Source organism: Callorhinus ursinus, unplaced genomic scaffold (assembly GCF_003265705.2).
Source record: "Callorhinus ursinus isolate GAN/ISIS: 27379988/994484 unplaced genomic scaffold, GSC_fseal_2.0 scaffold10, whole genome shotgun sequence".
In the NCBI taxonomy this organism is placed as follows: domain Eukaryota; kingdom Metazoa; phylum Chordata; class Mammalia; order Carnivora; family Otariidae; genus Callorhinus; species Callorhinus ursinus.
The window spans coordinates 38,811,263-38,823,652 of record NW_027397072.1 but is presented as its reverse complement, the minus strand read 5'-3'; the positions used below and the strand labels follow the sequence as shown (position 1 = coordinate 38,823,652).

Here is a 12,390-nt window from a genome sequence, read left to right as displayed (position 1 = left end):
CCATGCAAATTCCAAGTACACATATTTATGTTCCACTTTGAGATTATAAAATACAACTTTTATCTTTTCAATTTCATTTGAAGTACAAGGCAATTTCACTTTGAAGTACACTTCAAAGTGAAGCTGTAAGTTGACCAAGACAAAGCAGTTCAATAAACTCATTTGAAACCTTTCAAAGAACTTAATTGTTTATCAAATGAATAAATTTATCAAGTGAATAAATACAATTGTTAATTTAGTTCCCGAACTATACACTAATTCTGATTTTGAATTTTTCAAATGGTAACTCTTAGTCTAATTTGTGAAAATAAAGATTTTTGACACATAACAAACTCTAGTAATTTTAGATAACTAACCAAAAGGAAAGGCACAACTCAACTCCCCTCCCCACACATTACCCTGCTTTCTAAAGAGATGTATCAGGAATTAGGGGAGAAGACAGATACTGTGAGGAAGAAAGTTATTTTATAATGAAGGGTATAAAAAATTCATACCTTAAATGTGCCAATTTACAAATAAAAGCAACAGAATCTAATTAAGTTAATGATTGAAGGTTCAGAGCCAAGTTAACTCTTTCCTAGTACCATTCTAGAAATGTCTAATTATTCTGTTCGGTAATCATTAACCACAAATAAATGGCTAAATGAAAATTACTCTAATTGGAACAAAACTCAGTATAAGCAAGCAGTGTTAACCCATGAAAAATCAAGTAGACCCCTGCAACACTTGAGATACTATTTTCTGTTTTTAATTCAGAATGAACGTTGTTTTTCACCCTAGATGTTCCACTTATAAAAAAAAACAACCTGTAATTTTTTGAGTATGTAGGTATTTGGGCTAGAGGTATGCAGAGAATGGTAAAACTCTAGGTCTCATCTTCAAAACAAAGAAAAACCCAACAATAAAACATGCATATTTGTCTTATGTGTATATAAAAACACATTTTAATAAGTCACTTGGAGTTTAATGTTTAACTATTCTTTCACTGACAATTTATCATATAGGGTGCATTTAACTGAGTCAAGGATTCCATTTTTTTAAACACGATAGTTTCAGATTTTGTACGATATCTAGCGAATAAGTGTAAATTTGAGTAATAATTAAAAGAAATACAAACATGTGGGCAGGGACAATTAAGTATATTATTCTCTTAACTGCTTTTGATACTTAATGTAATCTGGTTCTTAGATTTGAATGGGGTACCCTTAATTATTTTAACCCTCTTAATGGGAATAACAGTAAATCCCCTACAACTCTGTCAGGCATTTAAAAAAACAAAACAAAACAAAACAAAACAACCCTTCACTTTCTCATCTGCTACAAGCTAGCCATAATATTCACTGTGGGCTCCTTCCCAAGCATGTTTCTGAAAGGAAGTACCCCTTCTGCTGTGGCTGAAATTGAGCAGCACTACAGGGCATAAAAGAGATGTTACAATTTAGACTATTATGTCTAATCACATTCTAAGAGAGAGATGCTCATGGACATACTATTGATTGAGAAAAGCATCAAGCAGATAGATAATGCTAAATGCAGGGATAAACAGAGGACAGCAATAAGTGTTTAGAACAAACACCAATCAGAGATGAAAAATGAATCCCCCCTCCCCAAATAGGGAGAATATAAGGCCATTTTATCTCCCCACAATCCATTCGCTCTATTTTCAGGTTTCTATGAACAAGATGAAAAGCCCTTTACTTATTCAAGAATTGAAGGGACTGCAGAGGCAGCATTTCCAGTGGAAAGAACTGGAGCATTTTTTTTTTTTCTTTTTAAGAACTGGAGCTCTGAAGTCAGATCTATGTTCACATCCCCATGACTCTGCACTTGTTCTGCTCACAGCTTCATTCCACTTGCTTTCTCACAGGTAAGACATGACTACTTCCCTGGGTCAGCATAACTCAAACTTGTCTGATCATAAAAATTATCTGGGGTGCTTGTTAAAAGCCAGTAAACATTCATGGGTCCCATCCCCAGACGGGGCTTGGGAGCTAGAGCTTGACAATACCCCAGTTGAGTCTTGCAATAAGACCAGCTTGGGAAATACTGACTTAGTTCAAAGGGCTGTTTCCTTAGAGTAAAAAAATAATCCATTACCTGGACGAAGAAGGCCTATTGGCCAACTCGGCCAATAAATTCTTTGGAAACTTCTATCTCTCACTTACACCTTGCTCTAGTTTACAAAGGCATTTGTTTGGATGATTCAACAGCAAGCACTGTTCTCTTACCCATGACCCAATTCTTCGAAGCTATTCTCAAGAAGGTTTTCAACAATCTCCTCCTGCCAGATCTATTGTCATCAAGTCTGTCCTGCAGCAGCGCTGAAAAAGTGGCCGGCTCCTTATTCTGGACCTTCTCCTTTCCCCAGGCTCTACAGGGCCATTTCCCTTCACCCCATAATTCCTCGTGCTCTCAATCTCCAGGAAGCAGGCCATGGAGTTCTGGCTTCAGCCAATGCCCACAGCTTTGACTTTACCTGTAACATGACAGCTCCCAAACCTAATCGGTGTTTACAGTCCACTGTCTCTCTCCTCGCTCTAGTTCTACATTTTCAGCAGGGCACACTTGTTACCCCCACAGTGTGTTAAGATAAATCTCCTCTCCCACATCCTTTTCCATCTACCCTGTCACTTAACATTTGCATCAGACAAGTCTATCTTCTCCTTCACGCTCTACATTTAGACAACAGTCAGCTACTACTGATTCTATTTCCGAAGATTTGAATCTTTTCCTTCTTCTTCATTACCACTGCCCTTGTCCTAGAACCAATTCTCACTTCTCATCAGAACACCTTCAAAAGCCTTTCTGACATATTTTCCTGCCTCAGGTCTCTGTCCCCTCTGCAGTTCCAACAGTTTTGTTTCTATAATAGAGATGTGATAAACTTCTGAAGCTTCCTGTGCTCACAGAATAAAGGCTACACTGCTTCGTATAGCACACAGAGCCTTTCATAATCAGGCATAATCCCCCACCCCACTGCCACACAAACACACATACACACACACACGTTTCTTAACTTTTCAACAAAGTTCCATTTAATTTATTCTTTATCTCACATCTTAAATTATTTCATTTGCCCCATAAACATTATTTCTAATGAACTCCCCCATTTTTAGAGGAAATATTTCATACCAATCAAAATACTGAAGATTTCTGAAAAGACATAGCTAAGATTACTATATTAAGTTTGATACAATTCTAGTTCAAAGTCAGGAAACTTGACTGTTTAATTAGCCTTCTCCTCACTGGATATCCGATTCCATTCAGTTCTTTAAAAATACTGACAATCTCATGGATCCCCATTTTTACCTTTGCAGATCCATAGATGTCCAGGAGCCCTGGCTTGGGAATCACTGCTCTGGGCTCTGCAGCCTAGACCCGCCTTGACACTTGACATTCAAGGACTCACTCACTTGATACTTCCATTGTCTTTACTCTCAAACTACTCCTATGTCACTCACTATCCATTCTAGTGTAGTTAATTCTTTAACACAATGATCTCCCTGTCAGACTTGGGGCTCAAGGGCTAGCTCAGCTGCCCATTTATCTACTCGTGAAATGCAATAAATGTTTGTTGAATGAAACACCTTAGTAGGGCAGACACTATGGTACATATAAAACAAAAACAAGACAGAAGCTGAGAAAGATGTGAAAATATGTGACTTGCCTCAGTCATGCACTAAGTAAGAGGTTTTGGACAGAAGCATGAATTCAGGTTTTTAAACTCAATCATTCTGTTAACGGTACGTTTTCATTAAGTAGCAACTACTATATTACTACAATATGCAGCTTTTATTCATTCCAGAAATCTCATCAAGATGCCATTTATCCTGTTACTGCTCTGATTTGCCCTCAACTGAGCAGAAATAACCTTATGCCAATGAAGATCCTATTTTAAAAAACTGTTTGCTCTCACTTAAGTCACCCAGAATACCTGCCTATTTACAATTAAGTTTATCAGAGTCTGAGAAGTAGATGCTGAATTCTTTCATACAATAATTCTTTTTTTTATTTTACAAGAGTTTTATTGATATCTAATTGATATTTAATAAACTGCACATATTTAGAGTGCACAATTTGATACGTTTTGACATATATATGTATGCCAATGAAACCATCACCACAATCAGTATACCCATCACCACAAAAATTTCCCTATACCCCTTTGTAATCACTCCCACCTACCCTGGCCCTCCTGCCCCTAGCAACCACTGCTATGCCTTCTGTCACTATAGATTAGCTTGAACTTTTTCTCTTTTTAAGTAAATTAATAAACTTTATTTTTAGAGCAGTTTTATACACAAAAATTGTGCAGAAAATTCAGTTTCCATCTACCTCTTCTACTCCACACCCCCATTCTCCCCTATTATTAACATTTCACATTAGTGTAGCACATTTGTTACAATTGATGAACTGATATTGATAACATTATTATTAACTAAAACCCTAGTTTACATTAGGGTTCATTCTTTGTGTTGTGTAGTTCTCTTGGTTTTGACAAATGTGTAACGTCATCCACCATTACAGTATCATACAGAATGGTTTCACTGCCCTAAGAATCCTCTGTTCTCTACCTATTCATCCCTCCCTTCCTCTCCCCAGTGTTTGGCAACTACTGATCTTTTTACTGTTCTCTCTACAGTTTTGCTTTTTTTGTGTTTGTCATAGAGTTGGCATCATACATTCTGTAGACTGGCTTTTTTTACTTGGCAGTGTGAATTTAAGTTACTCCATGACCTTCTGTGGCTTGATTAGCTTTCACTTTCTAGACCTTTATATGAATGCAGTAATGCAGTATGTAGTCTTTTTTCATACAATAATTCTAAAGGAGGCTTACTACTTGTAGAAATTTCCGATGTGAAAGAGAAGCAGGTGACAGGGAACACTGTATCGAGTAAATAGTTTCTACATTAACAACTGCTTATTTTTAAATTGCACATTTTCTTTCTTTGGGGGAAGGGGGGGAGAGGAAAAAACTACACAATTAAAAATGTGATTTGGTTAAATCCGCCTTTTTTTTTTTTAAGATTATTTATTTATTTCTTTGACAGAGAGAGACACAGCGAGAGAGGGAACACAAGCAGGGGGGAGTGGGAGAGGGAGAAGCAGGCTTCCTGCCGAGCAGGGAGCCCGGATGCGGGGCTCGATCCCAGAACCCTGGGATCATGACCTGAGCTGAAGGCAGACGCCTAATGACTGAGCCACCCAGGCGCCCCTTAAATCTGCTTTTTGATGTAGCCAAGAATCCTCCACCTAAACACATGCTCTTATTCAAGAAAGCATATGTTCTTGTTAATAAACAAACTAGTACTAACTGGACTATACTTCTTAGTCCTCACCTACTAAGTAAATCTTCAAATCAAACTTCCTTTATTTAAACACATCACAAGACTAGCCCTGCCCCAAATCAAAACAAACATGTCAAAAATTACCAATTATATTTTATAACTTTGACATATCAGCTACACCTTAAAGAAATACCATTTACGTTTTCAATGTTATAGACATAAGTGACATATATCCTTTATCAGATTAAAACATTTTTGGACACACTTTTTCTACTTTGTTCTAGGAAACATTTTTAATCAAAATGGTCATTTACAAACAGAACAGGGTGAAAAAATAAAAAATAAAATTAATTTCCCCCCTCACATTTAGTTCTGTAACTTACAAGTTCTCCTCTTTGTATTTTAAAATATTTTGTAGTAAAAATGTTCAGGAACTTCTCTTACAAACAGAGGAAAAAATCAGATGGAGTTCTCAGGCAGTATTTAGGAAATGAGGAGGCATGTTGGAGCTACAGCTCACAGCAGCTGATGAAGACCCAGTCCCTTTCTGCAAAATGCCTAGGTGTGTAAAGGCTTCGGAGTTCAAATAAAGAACAGTTTCCTCAATTCTCTCACATAGCATATCTAGAGCCCAGGTGTCAATTAAACTAAAAAAGACAATCGTAGACAGGAAGGATAATTCATTACTTGCTTAAAGTATGTTTATTTTGGCGTACAACTTGCCTTGAAAGTTATGCATAAATTCTTCTTTAAATATGATTTCTAGTTAACTTTAAAAGTCTGGTGTCAGAAAAGTGAGCAGTGTTGGGACCAGATGACTGAGTTCCCTTTCAACACTGTATGTGGAGATTCTATTATTCAATAGGTATATTAACGGGGAAAAAAAAAGCTTAATTATGAATCTGAAAATCTGAGGATGACCAGATTCTGTACCACGATCCACATCCAATCAGTCTGTGAAAGGATAGACAGGAGAGAGAAATAAAAAATGAAATCATCTCACATTTGCAAAATATTTTCATGTTATCTCATTAAATACAAAGAATTCAGTTTACAGATGACAAATTAAAGAAGCACCACAGATTAACATCAAATTTAGTAATACTGTTGTTAGCGGGGAATCAGAGGCAGGAGACGAAGGCAGAAATATGCTACAAATTAGTGTGACAGTTAAGATAAAATTAGTTCTTTACAACTCTTGAGGTCATTAGAGGCTGTCACTATGAAGATGCCCATCCCATCCCCAAAACCCCAAGTAACACTTAGCAATTTGCCCGCTTGCGTTGGGAGTCAGGAGACTGGTAACTCATAACTATGCCAATGTGCACAAAATCTAGCAGTGAGGCGAGATTGCAACTTTCTTCCCAGCTTTCCTCAGCGAGCATCCCATTTAAATTTCAACTAAATGTAATGTTTAACAGAAGCACTAACAAGGCTGCTATCAGAAAAACAAGTTTATTTCAGCTACTTTTTAAAGAAAAAACGTTTATTCACTCATTCACGTGTTTTTGAGATGTAGAGTAAGCAGTTAGGATAAAACCAATGAAAACTCCATCAAGGGAAGAAAAATGAACCAGAGTCTCATATTGCTTCCTGGGCATCAAAAGACAACATGCAAAAATAGCGACCTTAATTTCCCATCTCCCTCTTTTTTAACACAGTTGTGCAAGTACCATAGCTCTTCATAGCTGTTTGTGATAAACGCTTGGTTAATTCAAATCTGTTCCCCTAATCTCCTTTAAACAAACAGGATATTGGTCTGTTATTATGGAACACTGATATTCTCTGGTTTTTCACTTTTTTAAAGAGCACTTAGGAAGAAGTTTTATAAACTTTGCATATTGATCTTCTGTTGACTCAATCAATTTACTTATCCAAGGCTTCTCAAACTTTCCACACTATCTCAAGCTACCAGGCACACCCCTAAACACGGGTCTATCTCTTCCTAGAGAATTCTGTTAGCCAAAGATCACTTACTCTCTGCCAGGCCCAACTCTTCTATTTTCACTCTCCTTGTTTCTGAGAAGGAAGTGGTCCTCCTGTTTGCCAAGGAGATCCTCTCCAACTACCTCCACTCCCTCCTCTATTCCTTTCTTTTTCAACCTGTTTATACAGGCTCCTTCCTCTGAATGTATAAACTTGCCTGCTGTCAGGTGTCAGTCAGGCCAAACAGTGCCCGAAGGAGGGAGTGGGGCTTTAAAAGGATGAATCCTTACCATCTTGCAATCTGAGCACTCTCTGCTGCTTGACTTAAATTCTTTACGTGTGCTCACCAACAAATCCCTCCTCATTGTTCTCAGCCCTCACCCTACACCTCCATCCCAGACAGCTGGATTTCTGTCTCCTATGCTGGCTCATCTTCTCTAAAATATAAGGCATTTGTTGAGGTCTTCTTCTGAGCCTCCTCTTTCTCACACCTTCACCTCTTTATCCTGAACTCACTCCAACTACAATCATTTCTACCTGCCTCCGAAATCTCTCCCTCTGGATGGCCTGGCTGCACCTCCAAGTCACCATGTCCAACAACAAGCCCTTTACCTTTTCTTCCCTGCTCTCCTCAATTTCCCCACTTTCCCATGTGTGTTTCCATCTTCTGACCATCCCATCTCAATCTGTGGACAGGGGTACCAGAGGAGGAGGAATCAGTTCATTTGCCAGGAACCAAGATTCTGCCTCAAAGCTCTCAAATCTCTTCCCTCTGTTCTATACCCACTTAACAACAAACTGTAATCAGACCTGGCATTCAAGATACCCTATACAACACTTCTCAAACAATAACTCTCAAACTGTCACATGCACAGGAATCATCTGGTAATCCTGTCAAAATGCATATACTCTGGGGCGCCTGGGTGGCTCAGTCGTTAAGCGTCTGCCTTTGGCTCAGGTCATGATCCCAGGGTCCTGGGATCGAGCCCCACATCGGGCGCCCTGCTCCGCGGGAAGCCTGCTTCTCCCTCTCACACTCCCCCTGCTTGTGTTCCTGCTCTTGCTCTCTGTCAAATAAATAAATAAATAAAGTCTTTAAAAAAAAATGCATATACTCCTTCAGTGGATCTGGGTGGTGCCAGATTCTGATTTCTAACATGTCCCAGGTGATGACGATGGTACTAGTGTTAGACTCAACATATACAATCTGGTCCCAACCTATCGTTCTAGCCTCATCTTCCACAACTCCCTGCCCAGCACACGTGTGCATGTCTGCATCTCCCTCATACACACAGACAGACAGACACACACACACAGGTATACAAACAAAAATGTTCCCTAAACATACTTTCCAGCTTCTGTGCCTCTTGCTGTTTTCTCCAGTCCAGTGTCTGCTCATCATGATCCTACTCACATTTCACAAACCAACTCATTCGGCCACAGCCTTCTCTTATCTTTTTACCGACTTCACCCCCATACCCCCAACCACTGAACACCATAAAAACCTTGGGACAGTCAGGACACTTCATGTGCACTGCTTCTCTGTAATGTCATTATGGGTCTCTTCATTCAATCCTCACTGCTAGGCAACACCCTCCTCCTGGAAGACAGGGACTAGCTGCCTAACCTTTGTTAACCCCAGGGCATCCTGTGGGTTGTAAGTGCCAATAAATACCTGCGGTGGTGGATCTGTACTCTAAGAAAAATGAAACATCTCACTTTACTTCAAGTAACACTTTGAGCAGGTGCTTCAGAAACTTAAGATAAGCAAAAACACTCTTCCAGGAAAATTAATCCATCAGCAAAATCTATGAAAATATTGTCAAACATGTGCTAAAGGGAAAAAAATCTATATATAAACATTCATACAGTGCCTAGAAAATTTTAGTACTTATCCAGTTTTAGTAGTCTGCAAGTATATAGATCAAGGTTCTGATATTTAACTGAAAATTAAATCTAACTAGTTAGGATCTAGTAATTGCTACATTATAAGCTTACAATACTTTCTAATCCAGATTCTAGCCCTCTCTGGTTTAATTTGCCTAATGCTCGGGACATTACTTTCTCCCCAGTTGTGCTGAGATCAGCTGCCTGCAAAATACTTTACCACTAAAATACCTTACATTTGTGTCCGGGTTTTGAAAAGTGTTTAAAAACCTGTACCTTGCAGTAACATTTTTAAGGAGGCTAAGCAAATCAACCAAGACAACCCTATTTTAAATGTTTACCTATCTTAAGCCCTCTAAATATCAAAGAACTGCCAAAATGCAAGACCTACCCACAGCTCTTAAACTTTAGTGTGTTCAAGACCTGCCTGGAGTGCTTGTTAAACTTGCAGATTCCAGGTTCTTGCCCCAGGAAAGTCTGATTCAGTACAACTGGGGTAGGGCCTAAAAACTGTACAGTTAACCAGCATCCCCAGGTGATTGTGATGCAGATGTTCTGCAGATCTCAGTTCGAGAAATATTGACCTCACCTCTGGTGCAGGGGCCACTGCAGGGTTGTGTTGAAAGGGAAATGTAGAAATGTCATTGTAAAGTTCTTTTCCCAAACAGCTGTCAACCCAGCAGGGATACGGGATGACTCATGGAAGAAAAAGGGGAGGGAGTCCTTGCAGCGCGAAAAAAGTTCGAAAACAAAAAAAGAGGGAAAGTAACGTTTCTTTCCCACCTTTGCGCTCCATTCTCTGAGCATCCCCCCGACACCTTCGAAGATGCTGCTTTTGCCTGCGAGTAAGGACCGGAGAAAAGGCCGGTCGCTGGCCCGGGGGAGGGGAGCACGGCCCCGCGCTCGCTCCCGGGTCACCAGTTGTCCATCCTCTGAGAGAGACCACAGCCGAGGGGGAACCCCGGACCCCCGATCGTCCGCGGCACACGTGCCGTAAACAAGTGGCCTCCGGGGTCGCCCGCCCCGGCGCTCAGCCTGCGCCCCTCACCTGCCGCGCGGCCGTAGTTCGGCCTCGTCGTCGGGTTCCGGGTCCCGCGGCTCCTGCTCCGTAGCGGCCGCCGGCACAGCTTCGGCGTCCTCCACCGTCACTTCGGCCGTAACCACGGCCCCTGCCGCCGGCACCCGCGCTGCAGAAGTGGGAGCGGCCGCTGCGCCCAGGCCGAACGCCGCCTCCGCCTTCGGCGCGGGGAGGTCCGGGGCGCGCCCCGCGGCCACCGTGCCTGGAGCCAGTCCCAGCAGCAGCAGCAGCAGCGCCCGTGCGAGCCGCCCCGGGCGGGTGGCGCGCTCCATCAGCGTCCTGCCCCGCGTGCGGGCATGGAGGTGTAGACGCCGACGCCTGCCTCTCCCGCTGCTGGAAGCGCCCGACCAGGACGAGGACGCGCTAGGCACCCAGCCGCCGCCCCGACGGTCTGGACAGCCGAGCGGAGCACCACCGGCCACGTCTTAGCCCGGCCTCCGCCACCGCCACCTCAGTGACAGCCTCCCTCAGTCATCGCCCATTGAACAAACTTTCCGCGCGTCTCCCCCCTGATTGGCTGCGCCACCGTCACTCAGGAGACCCAGGCTGGTCCTCTTGGAGAAGGTGGGCTTTCGGATGTCAACATCACGCCTGCCAATCAAATCATAGTGCCCTCTCCCGAGGCCCGGCCCTCTTCCGGACGCGGTTACCAATGAAAATCGCCTCTCCCCGCAATCCTCTCACCTGATTGGTAGGCGCCGCAGTACCGGAATACATTTTCCCGGAGCAGATTGGCCATCGCTGCGATTGCCCTCGCCCCTCAAAAAAAAAATGAGGCGCTAGAGAAGAGTTGGAAGATCATTGGTAGAAGTGGATGCCCCTCCAAAGGTGTGAGGTAACTTCTTCTTGATTGGTTGGAAGCAGCACTTAATACGTGGCCGATTCTGACTGTGGAAGTGGATGGTCCCAAGTGAAAGCAAGAGTGCGAGGCGAGTCCCTGGTGGCGGGGAGGCGGCCGACCTTAAAGGAGCTGCCACTGTGGTTCTTCTAAAGCCTGCTGTCTTTGGAAAGGCAAAAGCGAAGCAGGAAAAATAAGTGACGGTACAGGAGGTGTGGTCCCCCGAAGTGGAAGGGACAGGGCGGGCTCAGGAGAGTATCCTGCTTGTGGCCACGCTGGTGCTGAAATTACAGCCGCTAGAGATGCCGGTGACCTCCAGAGGATCCAGTCTACCTGACACGCCCCCTTCCTCGTTATAAAGGAGAAGGAGCCCAGGCCCAGTGCATTGCCCTCTCTTGTCTAAAGTCACACACCTAGCCCTTACGGCTCCCGGACTTTATCCAAGCCTTCCGAACCCTGGTCTGGCATGCTTTGTACCTCACTATAGGGCTATGATGAAAAAAAGATAAAACTGCAAAAGGCCAAACTGCAGAAAATTTGAATGTTCAACTAAATGAACTTTTCATACAACAGTTAAAGAGACCCTGAAAATTTTTGAGCAGATGAATGAAATGGTAAAATGCGTCCATCGGCAGTGTATTCAAAAGAATAACACCAGAGATGAGGAAGCTAGCTGGGAGGCTATTGCCTCATCAAAACTGAAGACTTTTTTCTAATTTCCCTCCAAAAGCAAAACAAACAAAAAGCCCCACTTCTTCCTCCACCTGCTGACCACATTTTCCTGCTCTTCAGTACAGCAAAACTCTCCAGTGTTCTAAACTCCTTGTCTTCAATTCCTCTTCTCTCCCTCTCAAACACACTACAGTCGGGCTTTCAAGCTCACAGTTCCACCAGAACTGCTCTCACTGAGGCCACTGTTGCTAAAAAGACAATTGTGTCTTCATCTTATCAGCTATATTTAACCCAGTAACTCAGTCTTCCCTGCCAAAACACTTTTCACTGGTTTTCCTGCCCCATAGGCCAGGTCATAACCCTCATTGGGCATCATTTTAACTGAATCACCTTAAAGGCCTTATCTCCAAATACAGTTACATTCAGAGGTACTCAGGGGGTAAGGACTTCATAGGAATTTGGAAATGGGGGAGGGTACACAATTCAGCCCCTAACATCCAGATATCTTCACTTCTTTCAAGGCTCTGTTACCTTCCCAGTGAAGCCTCTCCTGACCCCCTTTTTAAAATTGAAACATCTCCCACAGATCACTTCCTAAACTCCTCCCCTGCTTTATTTCTCTCCTTAGACTTTAAAATACTGTAATACATGTATCTGTTTTGTTTATTGTCTGTCTCCTTCTACTCCTATATAAGTTCTAA

The 12,390-nt window shown here is 42.3% G+C and overlaps 1 protein-coding gene across 1 annotated transcript in view; it reads right to left on the bottom strand.

Annotated features, from left to right (window-relative positions):
* The window catches only part of EIF2AK3 (eukaryotic translation initiation factor 2 alpha kinase 3), a 68,164-nt gene extending 57,458 nt beyond the window's left edge, over positions 1–10,706 (bottom strand). The window contains exon 1 of the mRNA XM_025868227.2: positions 10,150–10,706. Coding sequence (XP_025724012.1) covers positions 10,150–10,451 — 302 coding nt within the window. The 5' untranslated portion in view covers positions 10,452–10,706. The remainder of the gene's footprint in view (positions 1–10,149) is intronic.
* Positions 10,707–12,390: the final 1,684 nt, after the last annotated feature.